We start from the raw sequence: 25,539 nt of genomic DNA, 5'->3' as shown, positions 1-25,539 counted from the left end.
CACTCACATTTGTGTGGTAGCATCCCTATGGGGTCGCGCCAAGAGTCGATTTCATTTCATGGATTAATGCACTTTTTGGCATTTTTAGCATTAAAATAAAACCAATGTACATGTACCCATATAAAATGCTTATGATATATATTGACATAGCAATACCAGCGACAAATATACTAAAGCATCATTCTTGTTTCATATCTCATGAAACCAGGTGAGCGATACAGGCCCTCTGGGCCTCTTGTTAACAGCATATCTGCATTTTGCATTGACCGCTACATTAACCAATCATATACTTCATCTTGACCTGTAACGCCACCTGTCGCGTCGTATCCGTGGCCAAAACAAAATTAGACGGCTATGCCGAAAAAGGACACGAAATGCTCTTCCGAGTAGTAGGGATTTTAATTATTAAATCAGTTTAAAGCCAGAAAACATGCTCCAGTAGGAATACACGTTTGTACCACTGTCACGATTACCAACTTTCACCCATACCTCATCACCGCTGTCAATCTGTATGACAACTAAACCACTATTGGTATTACCATGGTATCCAGATGCAGAAATGATGGATCCCATTATGGAACCATTCTTTACCAGGTGGGAGTCTAAGAAATGGCCGGACTGTACACGTATACTCCAGGAAAAGACGTAAGTACCCGGATGTTGGCAGGTGAATGTTCCTGTGTGTTCCGAATACAAATTCCCTCTGTTTGTGATGATTCGATCGAACACGATCTCGTGATTTATTGCAGATGCTAGAACATCTTATCCAAGAATTGCATGAAAGGCGATCACAGTATTCGTCAGTCCTACGAAAAAAGTATTGTAAGCAAAACAATTTAGTAATTTAGCTGGGGATGTGTTAGTGAAGGGGTTTTGTGATGGTGTTGTTTTATCAGGTTTATTTAAGGAACTCCATTTGACGAAAACCTGTCCTATAATATTGTACGTGTGTTCATATTCTGTATCATTATATTCAACAGAAATGGGTGTCGTCATTGCGGGTGTATTCAGCATACTTAGCGGGGCAGGTATGAAATTATTTCATCATGAATTCTTTATTTCAAAGGAAAACTATGAATGCAAAAAAATTGTTCTATACCTACGATATTGTGCCCGGTTAAAATACTTTATCAAACATCTTGAAGGATGACGTATATATATATAACTTAGCAACACAAATGACGAAGGGAGACAACTTTTTGATTCGTGCCCTGACCGGGCCTCGAACTCACGATCTACGGCACCCAATCGCCTAGCCAGAAATACCCACAGCTTATACCGCTGCGTCACATCGGCGTTCTTAAAAAAGAATGTTTCAATGGCGCAGTGATAGTCGGCCCGATACCCTGACATGATCATTAACCACATTGGTCTCCTTTATTGACATTGACATGATATATATATATCCATTTGTACAATAAGAATAGGTCTGACTTTTCTAACACTGCCTGACCTAACACGTCTTCGTTAGCCAAAGGTAACGCTTAGTCAACTCTTCAAAGAAGATGGACTTAAGAACGCCATTTAATCAGAAAAGCCAATTTAATAAGCGTTTGATTTCTACGGGATTTTGATAAGTTGTACAGCTTGTGCCCAATCCTTTGCTAACATGGCAATAAGATACATTTTTGTATGTTTATATCAAAATTTTGACACAATATCAGTATTAATAATAGTTTTTTTTAGAAAATCGATCCATATTGATTTACGTAAAACAAATCTCTGGTATATATACCAACCTTACAATAACCCATTTGGAGGAATCTGGACTACCTCGTACTACTGGGCGTTTTTTCATGTCAAGATAGCAACCTCACATTGAAGAAGAATGCATTGATGACTTTCGTACCTACGCGAGTAAAGCCCTTTTGAATGGACGGTTCCTTCCGAAGGCGACGTCTGAACAGACTGGCTTTGGTCTCCTTTATTGACATGCCTTCATTTTGCTCTGGTTCACTTGTTGTGTGGTTAAGTGCTGGGTCCTGTATACTTCCAGCAGTTCTCGAACCGAGCTCATCGTTATCATATCGGTAACCGATAGGCGTCTTCTCCGTTTCCGATTTTAAAGTGACCACATCACGGTGATATGACAGGTGTTGCAAACGACGGTTTTCATATTTGAGCTCATCAATTTCCTGCTGCATATTACTCATTCGCCTTACATCTTCAGCGCGGGTGTCTTCGAGATTTTTCACACGATTCTCGAGGTCAAATATCAAAGTTAAGACACGGCTATCAACACCCTCTGGGGGGTTGCTGGAGGAACTCCCAAATCTGTCTGCATCCACCAGATTCATTCCGAATCCGGAAAAGAGAACAAGTACGAACAATACGTTCATGTTTTCCGAGAGGTTTATCTCACAGGGACTTGGCACAATTTTCCACTGTCAACGTATGCGTATTACCAGTGTCCTATAATATATCTTTGGAAAGTTGTACCGAGTCCCTGCGGTTTATCTGTCACATTATCTCCTAGTAGACGCTATGATATTTTAAATATGTTAATATGTTGGGATAAAAGAAACACAGGAATCAATTCGCAGAACCAGGATCAAATGGGTAAAATGAGAGCTAATGATCCCATTTTCATGGATAACGTATAATCGAAAGACAGTAAGCCAGACATTTACACTGCACTGGGGAAGAATTCCCGCCTTTTTACACCCAGAATCCAACGCACTAACACATTTTCGGAAAATCTGAAAATTTGAAATCCGGAACCAGCTTAAGTGCAGTAAGGGACGATAGCGGAAATTGTATTTAACACTGGTGTTGACCAGTGTCCATTTAACATTGGCGTTGACCGGTGTCCATTTGACACTGGTATGTCTACATCAGTGTAAAATGCACACTGGTTAACGCCAGTACTAAATGAACACTGGTCAACGCCAATGTTAAATGGACACCGGTCAACGCCAGTATTAAATGGAAAGTTATAGAAATATTTGTAATGCTGCCTAGCATAATGCTAGAAGGTCCCAAGCCCTTGTAAAAGCAGAGGGGAAATATTTCGAAATGCCGTATTAAGAAATTCAACAAAATCAGTCTGAAATCAAGTAGTGCTATACACATTCCTATAGTGAAGGGGTTTCACACTTGCTACTGTGTTGCAGGAGACCCAGGTTCGACTCCTGGTGGGAATCAAAGCACGAAAGGTTTTATAATAAACATTCAATACCAATTCATCAATAGTTTATCGCTAGTAATTCAAGTGTTCTCTGTCTAGTCTCGGTGACGTCTTTATGTTGAATATCATTTTCAGTGTCGAATTTCGACTGTATGCGTTTCGAGCTGCGCAAAATTGAAACTTTAAAGGTTGAATTGAGTACTTATGTGACACGTGTGTCAAGTTGTGCGATATTCAACCTCTGATTGTTGAATTTCGTACGCATAGATGTATTCCATGCTGCGCAACACTGAACCTCTGATTGTTGAATTTCGTTCACGTATTCTAAGTTGTACAATGTTATAAATCTAAATGTTGAATTTCGTACACGTATGTTAAGTTAAGATAACTATAGTTTTATAATCTAGTGGAGAAATAGAACGAAACAGAATAAAAAAAGGATAACATATTTTATACCGATACTGTTTTATTTGGTTAATCAATTCAATGACATCGTATCTCTTATTAGTTTTATAGTTATATATATATTCTGTATAGGGGGCCGCGGTGGCCGAGTGGTTAAGGTGTCCCGACGCTTTATCACTAGCCCTCCACCTCTGGGTTCGAAACCTACGTGGGGCAGTTGCCAGGTACTGGCTGTAGGCCGGTGGTTTTTCTCCGGGTACTCCGGCTTTCCTCCACCTCCAAAACCTGGCACGTCCTTAAATGACCCTGGCTGTTAATAGGACGTTAAACAAAAACAAACCAAACAAACCAAAAATATATTCTGTATACGTCTCACCAAGGTAGAAGTGATGACAAACTTTACTTTTCTTCTAGAATATACAATGGAAGTGTACAAAACAAATCAAACAATATAAACAAATTAAGCTCCAAACAAAATATTGGCATGATTCACATAATAGTTTTAAAGTCATGATTATCTTAATGAAATATTTTCTCCCAAAATGATAGGGGTATACCATTTCTTTTAGCTTCAAATGATAATTTTAAAGTCATGATTGTCTTAATGAAATCAAAAACATATTCCCCCAAGGTCATAAGGGTAAAGCATTTCTTAGTTTCAGTGGCTTTTCAAAACAATGATTCAGAAGTCCAATCTCCGATAGAGGTCAAAATCAAAAGGTCAAAAATTACAGTGGAATATCATTTAGGCGAAAACGCAGTCATCTGATACATTTTATGCAAATTTATAACGTTGTAGAAAGTAAACCTGAAAGTCAAAGGCGAAAGGTCACCAGGTCAAATGTCATTAAGTTCATATGTAAATGTGCAACGTTGTAGAACGTGAGCCTGTTAAATGTCACAGGCGTAAGGTCAGCAGGTTAAGGCCACATAGGTCAAATGTAAATATAACGTTTTAGAAAGTAAAACTGATAAAAGTAAGTTATGTGGCGGAAGGTAAAAAAGCAAATGTAAATGTCATGTGGTGTATATGTAAGACCACAAGGTCAATCGGTCTCAAGAGTGAAATGTAAGCGCTATAGAAATGTTATTTTCATTGTGCGTACCTCACGAGGGTTGAATAATAACCTCTCGTTAATCATGTATTTGATAACTTGACTCCATGTGATAAGTTCAAACGTATTGACAGTAACAAGTCAAAGGTCAAACTAAATATATACTACTATGTACCAATTCAACGCGCATATCTTAGGATTCTTTGTTGTCAGTGCATTTTGTATCATCGGTATTATTTGAGATGATCGTGTACCTGTCATTTGTCCTCGATAAATGTTAAATATAACTAAACCATTAATGCGATGACCTCGTTGACATATCATGTTATGTTTGACAGCAATCAAAGTTAAAAAAAAAAATTAAATGTATGAAGTTAATCATGGAATTTTACAGGCTCACTTCTAGACATTTTAAAAATGTTGTGCAAATAATACAAATACAGAAGAACATTTACAAGTAAAATCAAGCTACAGAATGTATCATCTGGTATCAAACACTTTAAGTGACGCTAAGGATGTAACATTATGTAAGCCTCCCATACATGAGGGCTGTAGATTGTTGAGGGAACCAAGCCACATGCCTTGACAATCTCTTATTCACTCATATATACAGGGCGTTTCAAAATATCGAATAATTCTAAACTGACTTTTCTCAGTCACTACACATCACACTGAAAAAGCTTTATACACAATATAATAGGTAATTGTATACATATATCTACATTGTATTAAATCCTCGCAGACGAAATAAAACGTGTGTACAGAAACACACCAATAACATATCATTATACATCTCATTATAATCATTAATTGTCAAATTGTAACAACGACAGTATTGACAAGTAAATTGTCAAATTTTCGAGGCAATCTGCCCCTTTATCAAGACACAGGTAAATTACAAACGATCACATATAGACATAGAACATGAAACAGTTGCACAAATATAGTGTGTATGTAAACTGGACAAAGTACGTTGATATTTGGACAATATGGTTACACAGACAGACAACGAAATATACATAAACAAAAGTAACAGATTGGATACATCGGATCACAATATAGGTAGCCTAGATTATGATACGTATTATTTCGTGTGATAGATAAGGTGTAGTTAGTACTCTGAGGAGAGTATATACCTCCATCAATGTATCATATTTGGGATAATATTACAAGACTGGGCCCAGTTGTTAGGTGACTAGCTTAATCACTAGATCAGTGAAAATCTCATTTCTTCTTTACTTCAAAACCTGAGTGAGTGTATTCCTGAAAATAAGCATGTAGAAAGAGTTCTAGAATTTCGTAAAATATGGTAAACCACCCGGATATTGGGCAGATAAGCCACATCCTTTCATTTCCGATCATAGTTGATGTTACGATGTACACAATTGACTAAAATACCAGCGCTATCAAATGGATGATTTCAATTGTCACATTGCTTCATGATATTGTCTCAGTGGACCCCTCCATTAAAACTTTGATATATGATAAAGGATATTTCTCGGGGGAGAAGTAATACCCATTTCATTGGTAGCTTCCATTTATAAAAAAAATAGCTGTTTAAATAGACAGCTGGGCAATGAGGACGGTGGTGTATACCAACACCCACATCGTACCCTTTGATCGAAGTCACTTTGTTTTACACAAACTGAAAGTTATTACTAAACATGTAAGACTAATAATTTAATTTTGTATGAAACACGCATTTTCATTGGCTGAAATAATTTTGTTATACCTCCATAACAAAATTTTTGACGTTGCGAAATGTAACGTCATTTTTGATTGGCTGATGATGTTGCGTAATAATTCATCACAGAAAAGAGTTCGCCAAAGAAAGTGAAATATCTTGGTGTGTATAAGACGAAATTAAATTATAAGAATTAACATTAATTATTTTTTCTGTTATACAGTCATAACATAAAAAACTGGAGTGTACTCTCTTCATAAACCGCTTCGCGGTTTATTTAGAGTACACTCCAGTTTTTTCTGTTATGACTGTATAACAGAAAACATAATTGATGTTAATCCTTAAATAACAGTCATATTTCAATGTTAATGGAAAATAAAAATCAGATCAAAAATATTTGTTATCGTCAAAAACATACATTCTAACCTGAAACCTAAGTCTTGAACATAGTATATAGGATAATGATTATATTTGCAAGTCGCCAGAAACTATTTTACAAATTGATATAATTGAAATTACGAGGGCTGATTGATAAGTTGTGAGCCTCATATTGAAGGATTTGAATTTTGTCTGATATATTGTATTATTTTTCAACATAATCCCCTTCAGTATCTGTACACTTTGGCCAGTGGTGTTTAAGGGCCTCAGTTCCACTTTGATATAACTCCTCTTCTTGGCTGTGTGGAAAGTCATCCACAGCAGGTTAGGATAAGGGTGCCTGAAATAGCTGTTTTAAAGTTTGGAAAAAGATGAAAGTCTGATAGAGCAAGATCAGGTGATTAAGGCAGATGTTAAAACAATGTAAAGCCACAATCGTGAATGTCAGCGATGGTAATGACTTTCACCCTATTCTTAACCGAGTGTGTCGATTTTGCAAAAGCCGTTTGCTTTGTTTATTATAGAATGCTTCCTCGTCTATAAAAACTAATCAAAAGAGACCAGTCCTTGGGTAATCGGCCCTATATAGTCAGACAATAGTAGGGCTTAAAAAGGAACATCCTTGGGTACCTCCTTCAATACGAGGCTCACAACGTCCATCAGCTCTCGTATATAGGTTAATCAGTAAACATTCATTAAGTGTCAACATTTATAAAATGAGATGTTGATTCACAACAACCATGATGTGAAACAGAACTTGTACACTCCTCCAAATGGGTGATGCATACAGTTAGTATTTGGTGTTAGTCCCATAAATACATCTCAATGTGCACATGATTGACGATAGACCTAAAGATACATGTCATCGTGTACATGATTGACGTCAGACCAATAAATTCAGTGTGTACATGATTGATGTCAGACCTATATATACATGTCATTGTGTACATGATTGACGTCAGACCTATATATAAATCTCAGTGTGTACATGATTGACGTCATACCTATAAATACATCTCAGTGTGTGCATGATTGACGATAGACCTAAAGATACATGTCATCGTGTACATGATTGACGTCATACCTATAAATACATCTCAGTGTGTACATGATTGACGTCAGACCAATAAAAACATCTCAGTGTGTACATGATTGACGTCATACCTATAAATACATCTCAGTGTGTACATGATTGACGTCATACCAATAAATACATCTCAGTGTGTACATGATTGACGTCAGACCAATAAAAACATCTCAGTGTGTACAGGATTGACGTCATACCTATAAATACATCTCAGTGTGTACATGATTGACGTCAGACCAATAAATACATCTCAGTGTGTACATGAGTGACGTCAGACCTATATATACATATCATTGTGTACATGATTGACGTCTGACCTATATATACATGTCATTGTGTACATGATTGACGTCAGACCTATATATACATCTCAGTGTGTACATGGTTGACGTCAGACCTATATATACATGTCATTGTGTACATGACTGACGTCAGACCTATAAATACATCTCAGTGTGTACATGATTGACGTCAGACCTATAAATACATCTCAGTGTTTACATGATTGACGTCAGACCAATAAATACATCTCAGTGTGTACATGATTGACGTCAGACCAATAAATACATCTCAGTGGGTACATGATTGACGTTAGACCTATAAATACATCTCAGTGGGTACATGATTGACGTCAGACCAATATATAAATCTCAGTGTGTACATGATTGGCGTCATACCTATATATACATGTCATTGTGTACATGATTGACGTCATACCTATATATACATGTCATTGTGTACATGATTGACGTCATACCTATATATACATCTCAGTGTGTACATGATTGACGTTAGACCTATAAATACATCTCAGTGTGTACATGATTGACGTCAGACCTATATATACATGTCATTGTGTACATGATTGACGTCATACCTATATATACATCTCAGTGTGTACTTGATCAACGTCATGCCTATATATACATCTCAGCGTGTACATGATTGACGTCAGACCAATAGATACATCTTGTGTGTACATGATTGACGTCAGACCTATATCTATATCTCAGTGTGTACTTGATCAACGTCAGGCCTATAAATACATCACATTATGTACACGAACGACGTCAGACGTATATTTACATGTCATTGTGTACACGATCGACGTCAGACTTATGAATAAATCACATTGGTGTACACGACTGCCGTCATACTAATAATATGATAATATAATAAAATAGTCTAAACCCGCCCAGCTGTGTTGCAATCCGATACGGCGCCTTTTCCTGTTTTCGCTGCATGGTCAGCACCACAATATATCAACGCAGTATCATGCCAGTGCATTTTACACACTTTCATTGCCTTCAGAACCCTGATAATGGTCGCCCGATCCTGGAAAGTCTTGATCCAAAGCTGGATGAGAGCCTTGAACCTTCCTTCAGCAGTAGGGTGATCTATTTCACACCGTTCTATAGCGGTGGCGGGAAGTCCAAGCTCTAGAAACAAGTTGAAGTACTTCTTGCCAATATTGCTTAAAATACCTGTTGTTTCACTGACCGCTAGTGGTCGATTGAGCTCTTCATTAGCTTCCATGTCATCTGGAAAAAAATGCATATATTGTTAGCAATCTCTAAGTAACTAGTACAAATAGTGCTTTCGATAGAGTTAAAACGATGTATTTTCCATTACACTTTCTTATACGTAATCTGCCTTTTATATTGCCTGGTTTTTATTACCTAAGGTAACACTTTCCCAGCCTGTCTCTAGAACCATGTCAAGACAGTCCCAATCCATATCAGCTTCCTTCATGGCGTTTTCGATGTGACGAAACGTGTGGTTGGGGTAGGAACATGTCCACACCAAGAACATCCTTGTTATCTGAGTTTCCACTCCTAGGTTCCTTGCTTCATGCTCTATGTTTGAGATATCTGGCGTTGAAAGACCAAGATTTGTGAAAAGTGCGGGACATTTATTCGCCTCGACCACATATGTCAGTCGACCAAGTTCCCTGGGCGTTGGCCTTCGATCAAGGCGTGCATCACCTAAAGTAAAATATAGATAATCGATATTGTTAATGCGATTGAACACACGCGTTTTGTATTGTTAATTTAAGTTATTTTTGTAGTCAGTATTTTTCTGTCTTCTATGCGTCGGTAAATCAAATAAAGATAATTCAATCAATGTCAGCTTAAAATTGATGGAAAATTTTACTTTTTTGTGATAATGTATACATACCCGCATCGAATGTGTGTCGTTGCGTTGTTGTACTAGCCTGTGGGTTGATAATAAAAGGGCAAATATCATTACAGTACAGTACGGCTGACATTTTCAGTCATATGGTAAACGACATTAAAGTGATCAAGCACACAGGTAATGATAAACACACAAAACACAAGTGGCAAAATACAACCCTTTCTGCATATTCTTATTTTGCAATGCATTGCAATGTACATATTATTTATTTTATCGTATCATAAGAACCTTTGCTGGTTTTGAATCGAAACGTTTTCTTTAACTTATTAATGTATTGAATGATGTCGTATACTAAATACACCCACCATAAAACAGTATTACCTCTTTTATTCCCCAGAATAGTAGGTCGGATTTTGTCAGTCTATGTTTTCCCCGACATTCCTCTCCTTTACAAGGCAAACCTTCCTTTGCGTAGCTGACACTAACCAGATCTAAGGGGGTGTCGTATGGATTCAGGTGAAAGTTACAATGCAGTTTGTACGTGTACTGGAAATGTTGCTGGCAACTCATCTGTAGCGTCTCCTGTAAAATCTGTTCCAGACGTTCTCTAACATGGCGTCCAGAGCCTTGCGGAAGTTCCTGTTTTGTAGGACTGAACAATGTCACTGCAATCGTTGACCGCACCCAGTGCATTGACAATATCATGCTGTAGAAATCGTTGAATTCGAAACAGCCGAATCCCCTGAAAAGGCAAGTCTTCTCTTTTGTTTGCCCATCATTTCTTTCATTCCCTTCTTCTAAGGGCTGTTTTAACAGTGACGATGTTTTAAAAGTCCTCATGATCGTTGCAAAGACTCTACAAAACAGCTCTTCTGGTACAAAGACATCCTTGAATAAGAAGCACAGCGTTGTTGATACAGCAAGATCCTTCACGCAGTCAGTAATACTACTGATGTTTGGCATCTCTGCAAGTTTGGTGGGGATAGTATACGTCTCACTGAAACGTACATTTTCTGTAGTACCTTCCAGAAGCGGCATCCTTACTATCAGTCCAAATTTTTCCATCAAAGCCAGAAGGTTAGACTTATGAGGAAGAAAGGCTTTAGTTTTCTCTTGACTGAGCAGAATATCAAGCAATGCCGGTGTCACCGCGCCCTCCTCACTGTACAGTTCTAAATCTCCGAGCAGCTTGATGTCATCCTTTGGTAGGAACTCGTTATCAGTAATCAGAATGCTGAAAAAGTCCACAAGGAACTGGGGGTCAATGATGATGGAGTCAATCTCCCGAAAATAGATCACTGACCTCGTGCAGTGTAGGTACCTGAATAGAAAAGAAATGCGTATCACTGACTGAATTCTTGAACTCTGTATTTGGAAAGATAACTCCTATAATAAGATAACTGACGTTTTTTTCTATTCCATATGGGTAAGGTCTTACTGACGAAATTATAGCTTGTAATATAGATTTTCATATTATTTTTCCAACCGGTATTTCGTCATACTACATCGCATATGGGTTAATGTTACACTAGTAACACCAAGATCACTGTATACACAATTAAACGTGTTATTCGATTCATTCCCGTTACTTCTTTGCGTTTCTACGCGAGGAATCTTTTGTTTAGTGCCCGATGCCTCTTCTCCGGTATTTGCACTCTTTTTTTTTTATCTACGTACATAAATGTAGTAACGTGATCGGTAAAACTGCCTGGTGCACCCAATTATTGCTTTTCGCTGTGGTAATAAACACGATGTACTTCTTAAGTATACTAAAATTAAATGATATATTTAAAACTTTTCTGTGGTGTACAAAGAGGTCCTAAATGCCGAATCGACTATCAATTGGCATGTTTTTTTCTCATTATCTGATATTTCAGACACTCTAACAACATTGGACGGCAGTTTTCATTATTTTTATCTACAAATTTCCATAACTACATTTGTTTGATCAGCATTGATTTGGAGTTGCAATGGAGAGATTCATGTTTCTTATACCGAAGGCGGAAACAAAAACAAAAAACAAGAAACTAAAAAAAAAAAAAAAAAATCACACACACACACACACACACACACAAAACCAAAAAACAAACAAGATAAAAAAACCAATTTGATAGATTCAACACTGCTAAACAAACTTTCTTATCGGTGCCATGACAGCCATTCCCAGCCGCCATTACGAATACTCTAACAAAGAGAAAACTGAAATCTTACGCATTTGTAACGAGCCGTTACGGCCGAGTCTGTTAATTTACATTTATACATTCTATTGTTTGATATCAATTTATCATATCGAATCAATTTAAACAGAGTGGACATTACGCGGGACCTGTAAATAATGTTACGTCATCGCAATGCACAAGTTTTAGATATGTACACTAACGTATCTTTTGCATGAATAAGCAACCGAATGAGCGCAACATCAATCCACGTGCGATTGTAATTCTGGAGGATACAGAGACCGTTTTACAAACTGCTTGAGTTGTCCTGACTGAACCATACTACGGGTAACGGTTGGACGTTCAGTGGAATGTTAGGTTTTCTTGGTTATCAAGCAAATGATTTTACAACAGAAAATAATGCAATACAATATCATTATGATATATGTCAATACCTAATTGGCTGAAAGCATAGTCATTTCTTTTATATCTGTGACATCTTGAAATAGACTTTTGCCGACCTGGACATAGCAAGCAACAGAGGTAAAAGAAGAACTTCTATCTGTGTTTTTATATCTATCAAAGAGGATGTCGACAATAGTTTAGACAATTCAAACAATGACAAAGTGAATAACATGTACAACTAACTCACAAGACAAATAAGAAATAAACAAGCAATATTTAATGTTTGTTTCTTAATGATACTATCATTTCCCGATATCTTTTCTTTGTACCTATATTTCATTTAATCTGTGTTTACCTATACCGATATCTGTTTCAATGCATTGTATGGGACATAATTAATCTTGTCCCCAAGCTTATGTTTAATTCTTTGTGATGACCAACACTTAGGAATGACACTCGAACTCTCCACTTATCAATGTTTTGTTACCTAAATACCTTTCCGGGGCGATTACATCAACTATTGTTATGCCAGGAAAAGTTCACTTGCATGTCCAGTTTTATTTACCTGCGATATCGCCTTTTTGTGTCATGCATCTTCATTATATACTTTCCTACGTGTCAATTTGGACAATGAGCAATTCCATTTTGTATGTTTACACCGGAGACCCGGGCGGCAGTTGGATTCCCAACCAGCAAATGGGCAATACGTACACTAGGGATTACCAATTGTGACCAGAACTTCATCATTGGACTTGCTCAATTTACAAAGTTGGATCGCCTGCTATATGCATTGTATTTATTGGAATACCAATACATTTGGACAAAAATATCCTGTTATCATTTGCAAAACAGTTGATATTATGATTTGAAACTATTTGAAGAAATAATTTAAGAAATCATTACAAACTGATTTGAACTCCATTGTTTTGTGTCCTACCATGGGTCCAATCATACAACAGTCCGTATCTAAACAGATACAGCAAAACGCAGTATGAAAATACACTTAGTTCATTTTAATTTTATATATATGAAAGTAAGGCCAGGTTCATGTATATACGAATTCCAAATTCTTGGAGAAAAGATGTAAACTGCTAGCTGTCAGAGATTCGAGACAGAACAAGTGATGAATAACGATCCTAAATGATAATTTTACGAGAAGTAAGCAGAATAAAGAGAAATGAAACTATTTGCTTTACGGTTATATTAAGCAAATTAAACATTGACTTCGGCCTTCCTTCATAGTTATAAGTTGCCTTATGTTGATATTGCCATGCATCAACCTTACTGAAAATGTATGTGCGTGGCTACGTTATTCTTCGAACAAATTCTTCTATATAGCACAGATTTGGACATACTCACTCCAGGGCAATTTTGATCTCATTCACGTCATGTAATGGGACAATAGACTTCCCGTTCATTTCTTCCACCTCTTTCAATGTCATGATCTTAGATCCCTCTTTTCTTCTTTTAAGCAAATCCATCTCGAGTTGAAGCCATTTGGCAGGAAGCTCTCTGCCCCATTGATCCTGGTGCTCGGCTAAATCTGTGATAAATCCCCGCAGTTTCTCCAGGTTTTGGTCGTCTGGTTTAGTTCCTAGGGTGTTATCAATGGTACAAAATTTGACAAATTTGTGAGGTGAAAGCTCGGGGAATTTCGAAATGCTTGACGATATTGCATGTATCTGTCTGTCGTAGTCCTGGAATGAAATAAAACACATATTGATATTACTATCAACAATTGAAAGTTGCACTCCTTCCATTGGAAATGTGCATTTTTGTATTTACATGTGTTCTATATATGTTTATATTGTAGAAGGACGGTCTGTCTTAAATCGGAACTGCTGCTACTAGGAATTAGAAAGGGCAAATGTTTAATGTTAATGTTAATTGAATTGCAATTCTAAATGTAAGATAAAAATGACAATATTGATTTTAAATACAATTATTTGGTGACGAGAGTGGTTGGTAAAACACCAAAGCAAACAGTTACTGTTGGGGAATAAAATGTATAGAAGCTTTTTGTCGTCACAAAATATCATAAGTTTACCACATTGTTTAGTGGTAACAGTAACATTATTTGTTGTTAGAGAATAACATTGCCCTTGGATTAAATTTCGTTTATTTCGTAGTTTTAGAAAATTAAGCAAATCAAACAAAAACGAATTTTTAGGTCGATGTTTCCTGTTGTGACAGGGTTTATAAGGCTGAGACATTTCCTATTCACGACAGCAATGTCATTATTATTATTTGATTGATCGACGAATAGATTCAGCTATGTGTTTAATATGATCAGTTGGACAGTATTGACTGCTCGTGCGTTTAGCTGTGCTGGTTTAAACTAGGTTACACACTACAGTGCTGAAACAAAGCATTGTTTATATGTTGTTATGGCTCATGCGCCAGACAGGACGCATACGTAATATATAAGCTAATCAGAATCACTGAATATATTTCGAATTAGGTGTTTAGATTGAGATTAAATCCTCTTCTAGGAAAACCGGCTCATGCGATATATTTGTCGACAAACCGGGTACGACACCCAGTATAATGTTCACAACATGGAAAACCTCTTATAAACGGGCCCCATTTCCCAAAATGATTATGCCATGGGACACATGATTGACGAAACATTATCCAAGCAATTTTGTATCTATACGTTAGGCCACTACAAGTTCATAAGTAGTTTGTCGCATTTACCTCTCGCAATTTGGACAAAACACGGAAAAAATACCCCCCCTTCTCAAATCGGGTCATTTCTATGTTTGTAAACGAAAATTGTTAAAATGAAGCGTTTGAATTACAATGACTACATAAAAACACGAAAAGTACATATTGTTTTTCGGCGATGGGATGAAATAGTCGTAAGAAATCGGTGTTTATATTGTGTCGTATTAATAATTAATTTCATTCTTTCACATAATTATTGATATAGCTTTTCTGTCAATATGCCATTATGCCCCATAATAGTGATCAGGAAATTAAGTTTTTGGTCAAGCCCGTCTGACCACAGCACAGGGCCATGTCACTACCGTAATGTTTTGTAAACAGTTGATATGTTTGATTACACTCAGACTCATAGCTTTTGACAAGGGAAGACAGAAGCTCTGAGGCGGCCTAGTACAGCCTATTTTCAAATTACTGTTTCTCTAATTACTTTTATCAGAATTTACATCTCAAACGCCAATGTGACCATGAAATCCTATATTTTAAGAACATCACATTTGTCTTCCATTGCTGTTTAAATCAACGTTTATATTATTTTCTCGATCTCTTTAAATTATCCCTACAAACGGAAAGTGTGAAGAATATATTCTTAATATTACATTCTGGTATTTGTTTACAAATCAGTTCTTCATGCAAGGATAGGTGTACTACATTGCAGACAATTTATTATTATAACTCTCTCACACGGTTATACAAATAGGTATGTAGTCTGGAACAATATACAGAAAGGCATACCAATATTACAGTGTAGTGTAAAATATATGTATTCTGACAATACTTTACTGGTGAAATTGCATCGATAAATATGTGCATGATTGTTATTATTCAAAATAATCTGAAAATAATTATGTTCCTGTCTTAATTCCAAACAAGGCGCCGCAAAGTCTGGCATTATCCCCCGCGCCCCGCAGTTGGTATGAAAACCCAAATACATGTATAAATTAAGCTCAAAGTAAGAGTTATTAAGGAAACAGTAATTTGGCATTTTTGATTAAGTCTCCATGGTGACAGAAAAAATACCGAAAATAGCAAAAGGCACAACTAGTCTGATATATTCAGAAAGTTTCAAGGAGCTGCGTTGAACAGTTTTGGAGTTATAGCCAAGAAACAAAAGGAAACAGTAATTTGGTATTTTTGACTAAGTTCCCATGGTGACAGAAAAAATACCGAAAATGGAAGGTCCCCAATAGCAAAAAGCACAGCTAGGGCACTAGTCTGATATATACAGAAAGTTTCGGGGAGCTGCTTCGAACGGTTTTTGAGTTATAGCCCGGAAACAAAAGGAAACAGTAATTTGGTATTTTTGACTAAGTTCCCATGGTGACAGAAAAAATACCGAAAATGGAAGGTCCGCAATAGCAAAAGGCACAACTAGGGCACTAGTCTGATATATACAGAAAGTTTCGGGGAGCTGCTTCGAACGGTTTTTGAGTTATAGCCCGGAAACAAAAGGAAACAGTAATTTGGTATTTTTGACTAAGTTCCCATGGTGACAGAAAAAATACCGAAAATGGAAGGTCCGCAATAGCAAAAGGCACAACTAGGGCACTAGTCTGATATATACAGAAAGTTTCAAGAAGCTGCGTTGAACGGTTTTTGAGTTATAGCCCGGAAACAAAAGGAAACAGTAATTTGGTATTTTTTACTAAGTTTCCATGGTGACAGAAAAAATACCGAAAATGGAAGGTCCGCAATAGAAAAAGGCACAACTAGGGCACTAGTCTGATATATACAGAAAGTTTCAAGGAGCTGCGTTGAACGGTTATTGAGTTATAGCCCGGAAAAGAATCTCGGACGGACACACGGACGGACGAACGGACGGACGGACGGAGCCCAATTTTTATATCCCCCGCAAACGCGTTTCGCGGGGGATAGAAAATTACATTGAATTGGTGTACCCAGTGTAGATTTATTCTAGTCTAAATATCTGGAGAATGAAGATAAAGCTTTATTTACACAAGTTGATTTGTATTAATAAAAGTGAAAGTTTATGAGTTTATGTAATATGCTATTACCGTTATGATGCGATACTTGTATTTTCATTTTATTTGTTTGATGTCACTGATATTAGTCTATGGCAGTTTTTCTAAACAATTTTTACATCAAAGATGTATAACGACGACGACGACGAAAAGGCGACGACAGCAACAACAGCACATACTAAAGTTTTATTAATGATCAGAATGGCATCAATGAAAACTAACTTCATATATTTATAGATAGGAAGTAAGTAAGCACGTACGAAATGTTACTTTGTGCTAAACCGTTTTGTGTCACGATACTAACAATCAATACATCTGTATGCTACTATTAATCATTTGTTGTTTCCTTTGTTTCATAATTCGATATTCATGTTAAGAAACACCCTATACTTCTTACCGGAAAATTTTCCTTTAATTCGTCAAGGAAGGTTCCCACAAATATAAGTGGAGGATGGTGTTCCTTTAGCTTCGGCGCATTGTATTCTACTGCTGAAAATGTTCCAATCATCCGGATCCATTTCTTCAATCTATCTGAACTCAGAAATTGGAAATATAAAAGAAACACTGCCTGGATATGTAGCTATAATGAATCAAATACGCAATGTGTTCTTTACCCACACAATAAACCCTTTGAAAGAAAAAAAAACTAAATTTCTGTAAAACACATCTGTAAAAAAAAGTAAAACAAAAATCATCCAATACCAATAATGTAAGATCATCTCGCTTTCGATGAGTATCCATGGTGTCGCCTCTATCTCAGATAAAGTATGCATTCCGGGCTATTTATAGGAAAGTGTTTTCCATGACAATCTAGACATTACTAGACTGTCCAATGATTTCCTTGATGATAGGAATCAACAATTGGAGGTAAAAATATATTCATTTGTGAAATTTCATATCAAACCTGGGTGTTTACTGTTAAGGCAATGACAACCTTAAACTATAATGGGAAAGTTTTGTTTTGCTGGTAAATCACAATATTGTTGGCCACTGAACTGTTTCAATCCGGCCTTGACATAACAATCTTAGTACAATTAAAGCGATTCTGCACTCCTATTTCAAAACTTTGTACTCCAGAAGTCTAATTAATTGTACACCTGCTTCTTAGAAATGTATCCTCTATCTGAACAAGTTTTTATATCTCTCTTTACATTGCACCATAAGGAACACTTTCGTTCTCTAGGTATGAGCGCTTTCTTTTCCATGAACGGATAACGTGCGATTAGGGCCCGTAGAAAGAAAATACACTGTAGTCGAAATCTTCAGAAATTACTGAATTAACGATCGACACCATCTTTGTGGAGTTGGATGATCATTCAACCAGCAATTGGCATACCCGAACCCATGATGATTTCAAGTTCCCATTTTTTAAGGATCACGACCATTTCTTAAGTAATATCCCTATTTTCCCCGACTTCAGTCTTTTACTTGGCTCAGTTGATAGAGTATACAAAAGTGTGTTCTCATTAGCAAAAGTTTCTGACAGATGCCAACTACTGAAGACAAAATTTAAAAAAAATCAAGGGTTCGAGAGATGCAAACTGGTAAGGACACTGATATTTATCATAATGGTCTCATTTAAGAATATTGCATTTCCTTGTGCGAGATGAGTGTTCGACGCATGTTGAAATGCCTAGTGGTTCTGTTGTAAAAACCTTCAATTCTCATTTTTCGAATGTAATACTCCGAATTTTAACTAGTATTGCTATACAGGCGTCGTTGATGAAGGAGAAGATGCTTACTCTCCATGAACACCTAATCTTTTTCTTCTTTTACTTATTATGACCATCGATTTGTCAATTTTGAGTCATGCCAATTGATGACTTTAAAGGCCGGGGATGACCTATATAAAAAACCGGGTGGTTAGCAATTAAGCCGATAAGTGTATATGATCAGTGTTTATACTGTACATAGTGTAACTGATCACTGCATACTGGCATGTACATATGACCAATAGCAATATAAAGATTTTCAAAATGTATTGTTGCATATATCTTCTTATCAAAGTACAGCAATACAGAAGCACTGTAACTAACAGTCATTTATGGTTTGATGCAGCCTGCATATTAATTTAGAAATATTCAAATTAAACATAGACATTTCTATCCTCATTAAAAGAAACCCTATTTCATTAAAGATATCTTTATCTCAAATACAGACATTTAGTTTGTCTTATATAGACATTTATTTTGTCTTATATATAAACGTGTAAAGATATCTTTATGAATAGGGCCCCTATATTATTATGTGCTATATATTTTTCAGTATTCAGTTCAAACATGTACATTACATCTGAATATTTGTCAGGAATAGAGATCAATTTATACCGTATTTAGCATTCTAGATATCTGAATAAATAGGATAAATAAGACCTGAAATAAAGTTTATATGCCTATACCATAATCACAAATTATTAATCCATTTAGTCACATTCAGATGCTCACTGAATCACTTACAATGTAATTGTTCTTGCGTGTTTATGCCTTTGTTCCATGTATAGCTTATATCACTGAAATAATTGTTCTATTAACTTGTTCCAAACATAATTTCTATAATTGTATGTTGGGGATTTATAATTTTTCTTTCAATCAACCGAATATCCCGAATATCCCGTCAGATATAGTTGTGTACATGCAAAAGTTGTCCCCTTAGGTCAAGTCAGTTTCATTGATGTTGGGGTTAGTTTTACGATTAGATGCTGCTCCGGCTATTCCAGTGCACTCAGTGTGATACATTTCATAACTGTCGGGACACCTAGCTTTGTAGCCAAAGTGGATGTCCGACAAGTTGATAGTTAATGAATTTTAGATTTAGAATATCATTTTATAATTGCTCAGGGATGCCTTTGTATTGTAAATGGTATATTTAGTAAGCTGAATTTGATACCTTATTCCAAACACATATTATGATGCAACAGAAACACTGACCTCCATCTCACTGGTCAAACAGATACAATCTGGGGAGTGTTTGGGAGGGAAATATTCATGGTAGGTCTCTCAGTCACTTGTAAGGTATGGCAAGATAAACATGGCGAGTGAAAGAAAATACTGTTTAGTTGTGAACCAGGTACAGAGAGTCATTATTTCTAGTTTGTTTGTACATAATGACTGGGATTTAGAGGAAAGGGTTTATAATGAAAATCCTACTGCGAGTGATGAATTTGAAAACAGATATAAAGCCACAATGACAGAGCCTGAAAAAATATCAGTGGAATATGAAGAACTCGGCGATTCATCTCAACTAGAGCAATATGCAGAATTTATTATTGCAAAAGATCCTTTGTCAAATGAGTGGCCTAGTTGTTTTTGTCCACCATGTGTCACAGACAAAACTTTCAGACAGATGTGGGGGGAAACTGAAAACAGATCACAACATGCACGGAATCATCATTGCTGGAAAGAAATGTACAAAAGGTTTTGGGTTGTGTTACTACATAGACAAATCTGGAAAGATGCTAAATATTTAAAAAAGAAAAAAAAGCACTAGAGAGGAAAAGTCAAACACAGAAACTTGTGTGGCATAAACGTGACATAAGGCCTAGCTGTTATACAATTAGTGAGGAGCTGGTATCCTAATCCAGATGGTGTCCATACATGGGTCATTTGTGGGACTAAATCTGACCACTAGCCGGGATAACCTGTGATTAACTCTGGTGATATTTGCTTTATACATAATTGTTTAGGAAAAGTGTAAGATAACTGGCTTAATGTACATTCCTGTAATATATATGTGCCTCAGGGATCTAGTTTCTGGACATTGCCGCCAAAATGTTGATAAGGTAGGAGATTTTGTTTACTCAGCATGCGTAGCTAGGATCATAGCAACGCTATTATGTAAACTTCCGGTATCAACTTCCGGTAAGGCAGATTCAAATTTCAAATTTGATTGACAGCCTCCAACATTGACAAATAAATATTTTACACCAGGATTAAAACTTAATTAGATTTTTAAAAAGAAAATCATAACCATAATCAAATTCCTTACAAGAATATCTATAGCCCTAACACAATTGGTAATATAAGCTTTATCGAAAAATAAGAATTTATAGAAAATCCTTCTCTGAAGTGAAGGCAGCCAATGTTTTGCATATTCCTCAATTTTCCTCCCTTTTATACCCCATCCCCGGCCTTTAACATGTACGGTTGGGAAGATTAGCATTTACAAGAAAGAAGATAGGAGTTGTAAGAAAATACGAATTTAAGTTTCGATGGATACGTTTAACGTTGTCCTTGGTGACTGGCGGCACAAGGTTTGGTTCTTTGACTATGCTGAAAGAATTATGGTAAGCTGTGTACCTACATTGAATAGTTTAAATTTAATTTACTTACCAGCTTCTTGCTTGTCGTTGAGAAAATCTGTCAACCTGAAAACTAGTAGGTATATGCCATGTGCAGAAATAAAAACGTTGTGTGTGGCCTGAAAAGGTAGATGTCCACCCATATCCCAAAGGGACAGGAACGCCACGTTAGATCCCGCCCGTTTTGAACCTGTTGGACATCAGATATTTCCGCCATCATTTCCGAGGTCAATTTCTGTGAGGTGAAATCTTGTAGGCTGCTGCCTAATATCATGATCAAAAGAATAAAGAAAATTTAGGCAAACATGTATACTTGGTGATATTAGTTGGTTGGACAATTTGATGATAAAGCTTACTTTGCCATTTTCTTTGACGTTTTATGTATATGCATATATAAACAGTCTGTTGTATATGAAATATTTTCGTATCTGTTATTCTGTACACATCTCAGTCTTCAAAATTACCTGCACGCCGTCGACCTGTTGGTTGTGCTTTCTTTATCGCTGATCCCAACCTCGTTTTTAATACTTCCCCTGCAGACTTATCATCGTTATGATACCATTGTTTAGATTCCCAGTCAATTGCTAACCAATTTTGGTGTAAGTCGGCTCCAAGAGTTGGCATCCGCAACGCAAGGTCGATATCTTTATCCTGAAGACGGCGACATAAAGTTGTCTTTACCGACCCCCTCACGGCCGGTAAATACAACTCGAATATGTTGAAATTTTTCCTTGCATCCATCAAACTTAGCCAAATATTCCATCAAATCCTGAAATGAGATAAACAGTTTGATAATGAAAGTCGTGCTGAACACTTGCTGAAAAAATCGTTGAAAATATATATACAACATTCGTTTATATATAATAGATTCATGTATGTTTGTTAGGCGATATATCCTCATCTTATAACATAAATGGAGCAAAGAATAGTGACATGTAAATACCAAATAACGTTTGTATACGCATGTTACATTGGATATTGTAGCATTGGGTATTATTGTTATTCGCTTCATCGGCGACGATCACTGTGTAATTTATTATGTAAAATCCAAATGATATTATCTGGTGACGAATTTGTAATCGTCATGTACATATAAAAATAATAGTTAGGTAAGTAGTGTGGTTTACTTCATTATGTTTTAACTGTCATGGCATTCAGTGACGGTCTCTTTCTGTAAACCGGATGTATGTGTGTGTGTGTGTGTGTGTGTGTGTGTGTGTGTGGTGGTGGTGGTGGTGGGGGGGGGGGGGGGGGGGGGGTCCCTCTGTGAAAGTGTGCAGTTCCGTTTGGAGTGCACTATCGAAGGAAACTCTCAGGCCAGGGGAGAATGCTTTCATCACAAAGACAAATACTGAACTCAAAGGTCACAATTAAAGCTGTCTTGAAGTAGAGATTAGGGAAAAAAACGTTGTTTAGGGAAAAAAGACAGACGATATCACATCCATGATGTGGATCAAGGACAGCATTCGTGGTGGAAAATCCTTCATGATCCAAATTAGTAGTACTCTTCTATTATTTTTTGATTTGATTGATTAACAGGTCAATGCCAAATTAATAAGAATATAATGAATACTTATTTATCACATCAATAGTCAATATCCTGACAAGGCATCGTCAAATCGTAAAAAGATATATGTAGTCACATTGCAAATAGCAAAATGTGTTCAAAAGTTAATCTGATAACGGAATACAATTTGATAAAATCCACATGGCATTGTATGGAATTTTACTGGTGAATTAAAAAAAAAAAAAAAATAAATAAATAAATAAAAATCAAAAAAAAATCGAAGATTTGTTATTGTTTGTTTAACTACGATACAAAAACTGTACTTATTCTCGTTAATTCAACTTAAAATAATGTTTAACTATCAATTTAATTTCATATTATGGTTTTTGTTGATACTTTGCCCGTTTATATCGTTTATTTCGAATTAAAACTATGTTTAGAATTAATGTTTCGTGATCACACTGCTGTATTTTGATAATGCTTGTTTGCTTTACGGCATTGCTTTTGACCTCTAATATTTCTTGATCACCTTTCATTTTCCACCCTCGTAATACTCTTAAGACTTTTGGTGGGTGTCTGCCTTCCTTATCATTCTTATTTGATTGCTTTACATATGAAGGGCAAATGTGTCGCGCTGTTTTTGTTATTTTTAGCATTGCTTGATTTATGCATTGTTTGTTTCTAATTGAAATAGACTTAGTATCACGGTTCCATTATCAGATGGTTGTATCTGTTGTTTTACTAAGAAATGTCTGATGTATGGTTTCAAAATTCTTCATAAATTGGTAGCTTATCAACTAATCAGCTCTCTGTTGTATCAATAAATTATTACTTATTCACTATTTCTAGATCCAGACAAATTTGGGGGAAAATGAAAAAGAGAGAAACAGGAAATTGACATAAAAATTGGACAATGATATAATTTATTAAATGATTATTGATCATCATCTGATTTGACTCATTAATGTCACTAAAACATATATATATACCTCAAGGGTTATTCGGAGTTGGACACTTTCGATCTAATAAGTTATAAAGCACTTAGGATACTGTTCTTACATATCGAGTTACATCGGAAACTAAAATTTTATGATGGATTTTTCGACTGTACCGCTATGTGACAAAGTTACCGCCTGAAAAAATATTACATTTATTTCTTCTGAACTGCATAACTAATATGATTAATTACGTAAATTCGCCCGGAACACTCTATGTAAGCTATCTAACAAACCGAAAATATTGCAGAGGTGTTATTACTTGTTCAATATAATTTGATATATAGTAATGAAAAACAACACAAGTGAAATTTGAAAATAATGAAAACTTACTCATGACATCATGAGTCAATATCCAAATAAAGTTATTGACACAGCATAAACTTATATATAGCCAAATTTGAAAATAACAAAATTTCTTCAAATGTCAATATGATATAGGAATTAATCTTGATTAAATCAATAAGGCAATGTAAAAATTTGAAATGGTGAATATTGAAAAAAAAAAATAAAAAATTTCTTTTAATTGAGCCTTCCTTTTGCATTATTTGTTTCTCATAAATCACTTGATATATTTTCGTTTTCGAATTGCTATATAAACGCACATTTATGTAAAAAAAAAAAAAAAAAAAAAGAAAAAATGCAGGTTAAGCAAATATTACTGTTTTTCACTTTAATGTGTTCCCATTCAATATGAATTGCAATGTAGAAAAGATAAATTACACGAGAGTAATAAGAAAATAATGAAATCATATCCATGACATTAAGAGTCAATATCCAAACAAATACATTATCAAACAGCATAAACTTATATATAGTAAAGTTTGTAGATAGCAAGATTTCTTCAAATGTTTATATGATACAGGAATAAAACATGATCAAATTAATTTGGCAATATAAATAATTAAACTGGTGAATTGTGAAAAAAGGAAGAAAAAAATATGTATTGCAATACATTTTTTAAATTTCAAATTTAGAAAGATGTTTAAATATTAATTGATTATTGAAGAATGATGATGCAGTTATCTCTTTTTTCTTTTTAAGCTTTCTTTTTTGGTTTATTTGTTTCTGATTAATGACTCCACCTGACAACGCAAGTTAAGGAAAACAATCAATATTTATCTCTTTAATGTTGTTACGTTGGTTTCAAATGCATTATCAATGCAATTCATCGTGAATTTTTATGAAATGCGAAACACATTTCATTATGTTAAAGGCATTGATTAAGAAACAGAATAACATACTGAGATTTTACAAATTAAACATTTGACGGAAATTTTTCCGATATTGGGGATGCTGATATCAATTATCTTCTCAAATGTCGATTTACATTGGATACGATTTTGTCAAAATTTATGATGTGTTTCTACTGTTCTGCTATGTGATCAAGTTACCGCCTGAACAAATTTCTTCTTAACTGCATAACTAATATGATTAATTACGTAAATTCGCCCGGAACACTCTATTTAATCTATCTAACAAATTGAAAATATTGCAGAGGCGTTATTACTAGTTCAATATGATTTGATATATAGAAATGAAAAATGACATAATGGAAATAAGAAAATAATGAAAACTTACTCATGACATCATGAGTCAAT

General features: G+C 35.6%; 2 protein-coding genes across 3 annotated transcripts; both read right to left on the bottom strand.

Annotated features, from left to right (window-relative positions):
• Positions 1-385: 385 nt before the first annotated feature.
• On the bottom strand, positions 386-2,584 carry LOC117342371. The gene is made up of 2 exons (XM_033904522.1): positions 1,850-2,584; positions 386-806 (listed from the first exon to the last, which is right to left on the bottom strand). The coding sequence occupies exons 1-2, from the start codon at positions 2,337-2,339 to the stop codon at positions 763-765; spliced, it is 534 nt and encodes a 177-aa protein (XP_033760413.1). The 5' UTR covers positions 2,340-2,584; the 3' UTR covers positions 386-762.
• A 4,037-nt stretch (positions 2,585-6,621) lies between these two features.
• Positions 6,622-22,205, bottom strand: LOC117342711. Of its 2 annotated transcripts, XR_004535883.1 has the most exons (9): positions 21,901-22,205; positions 21,468-21,700; positions 17,537-17,670; positions 13,793-14,130; positions 10,254-11,193; positions 9,915-9,951; positions 9,416-9,721; positions 7,734-9,277; positions 6,622-7,653 (listed from the first exon to the last, which is right to left on the bottom strand). XR_004535883.1 is itself a non-coding variant. In XM_033904928.1 (8 exons), exons 2-8 carry the CDS (start codon positions 21,577-21,579, stop codon positions 8,922-8,924), a joined length of 2,223 nt encoding a protein of 740 aa, XP_033760819.1. In that variant the 5' UTR covers positions 21,580-21,700; positions 21,901-22,205; the 3' UTR covers positions 6,622-8,921. The 2 variants fall into 2 exon arrangements, 1 of the variants encoding a protein (XP_033760819.1); XM_033904928.1 differs by having other exon boundaries at positions 6,622-9,277.
• Between the last annotated feature and the right edge of the window lie 3,334 nt (positions 22,206-25,539).

This window comes from Pecten maximus, chromosome 14 (assembly GCF_902652985.1).
Source record: "Pecten maximus chromosome 14, xPecMax1.1, whole genome shotgun sequence".
Taxonomy (NCBI): domain Eukaryota; kingdom Metazoa; phylum Mollusca; class Bivalvia; order Pectinida; family Pectinidae; genus Pecten; species Pecten maximus.
The sequence above is the reverse complement of the archived record's forward strand: the minus strand, read 5'-3'. Positions and strand labels throughout refer to the sequence as shown.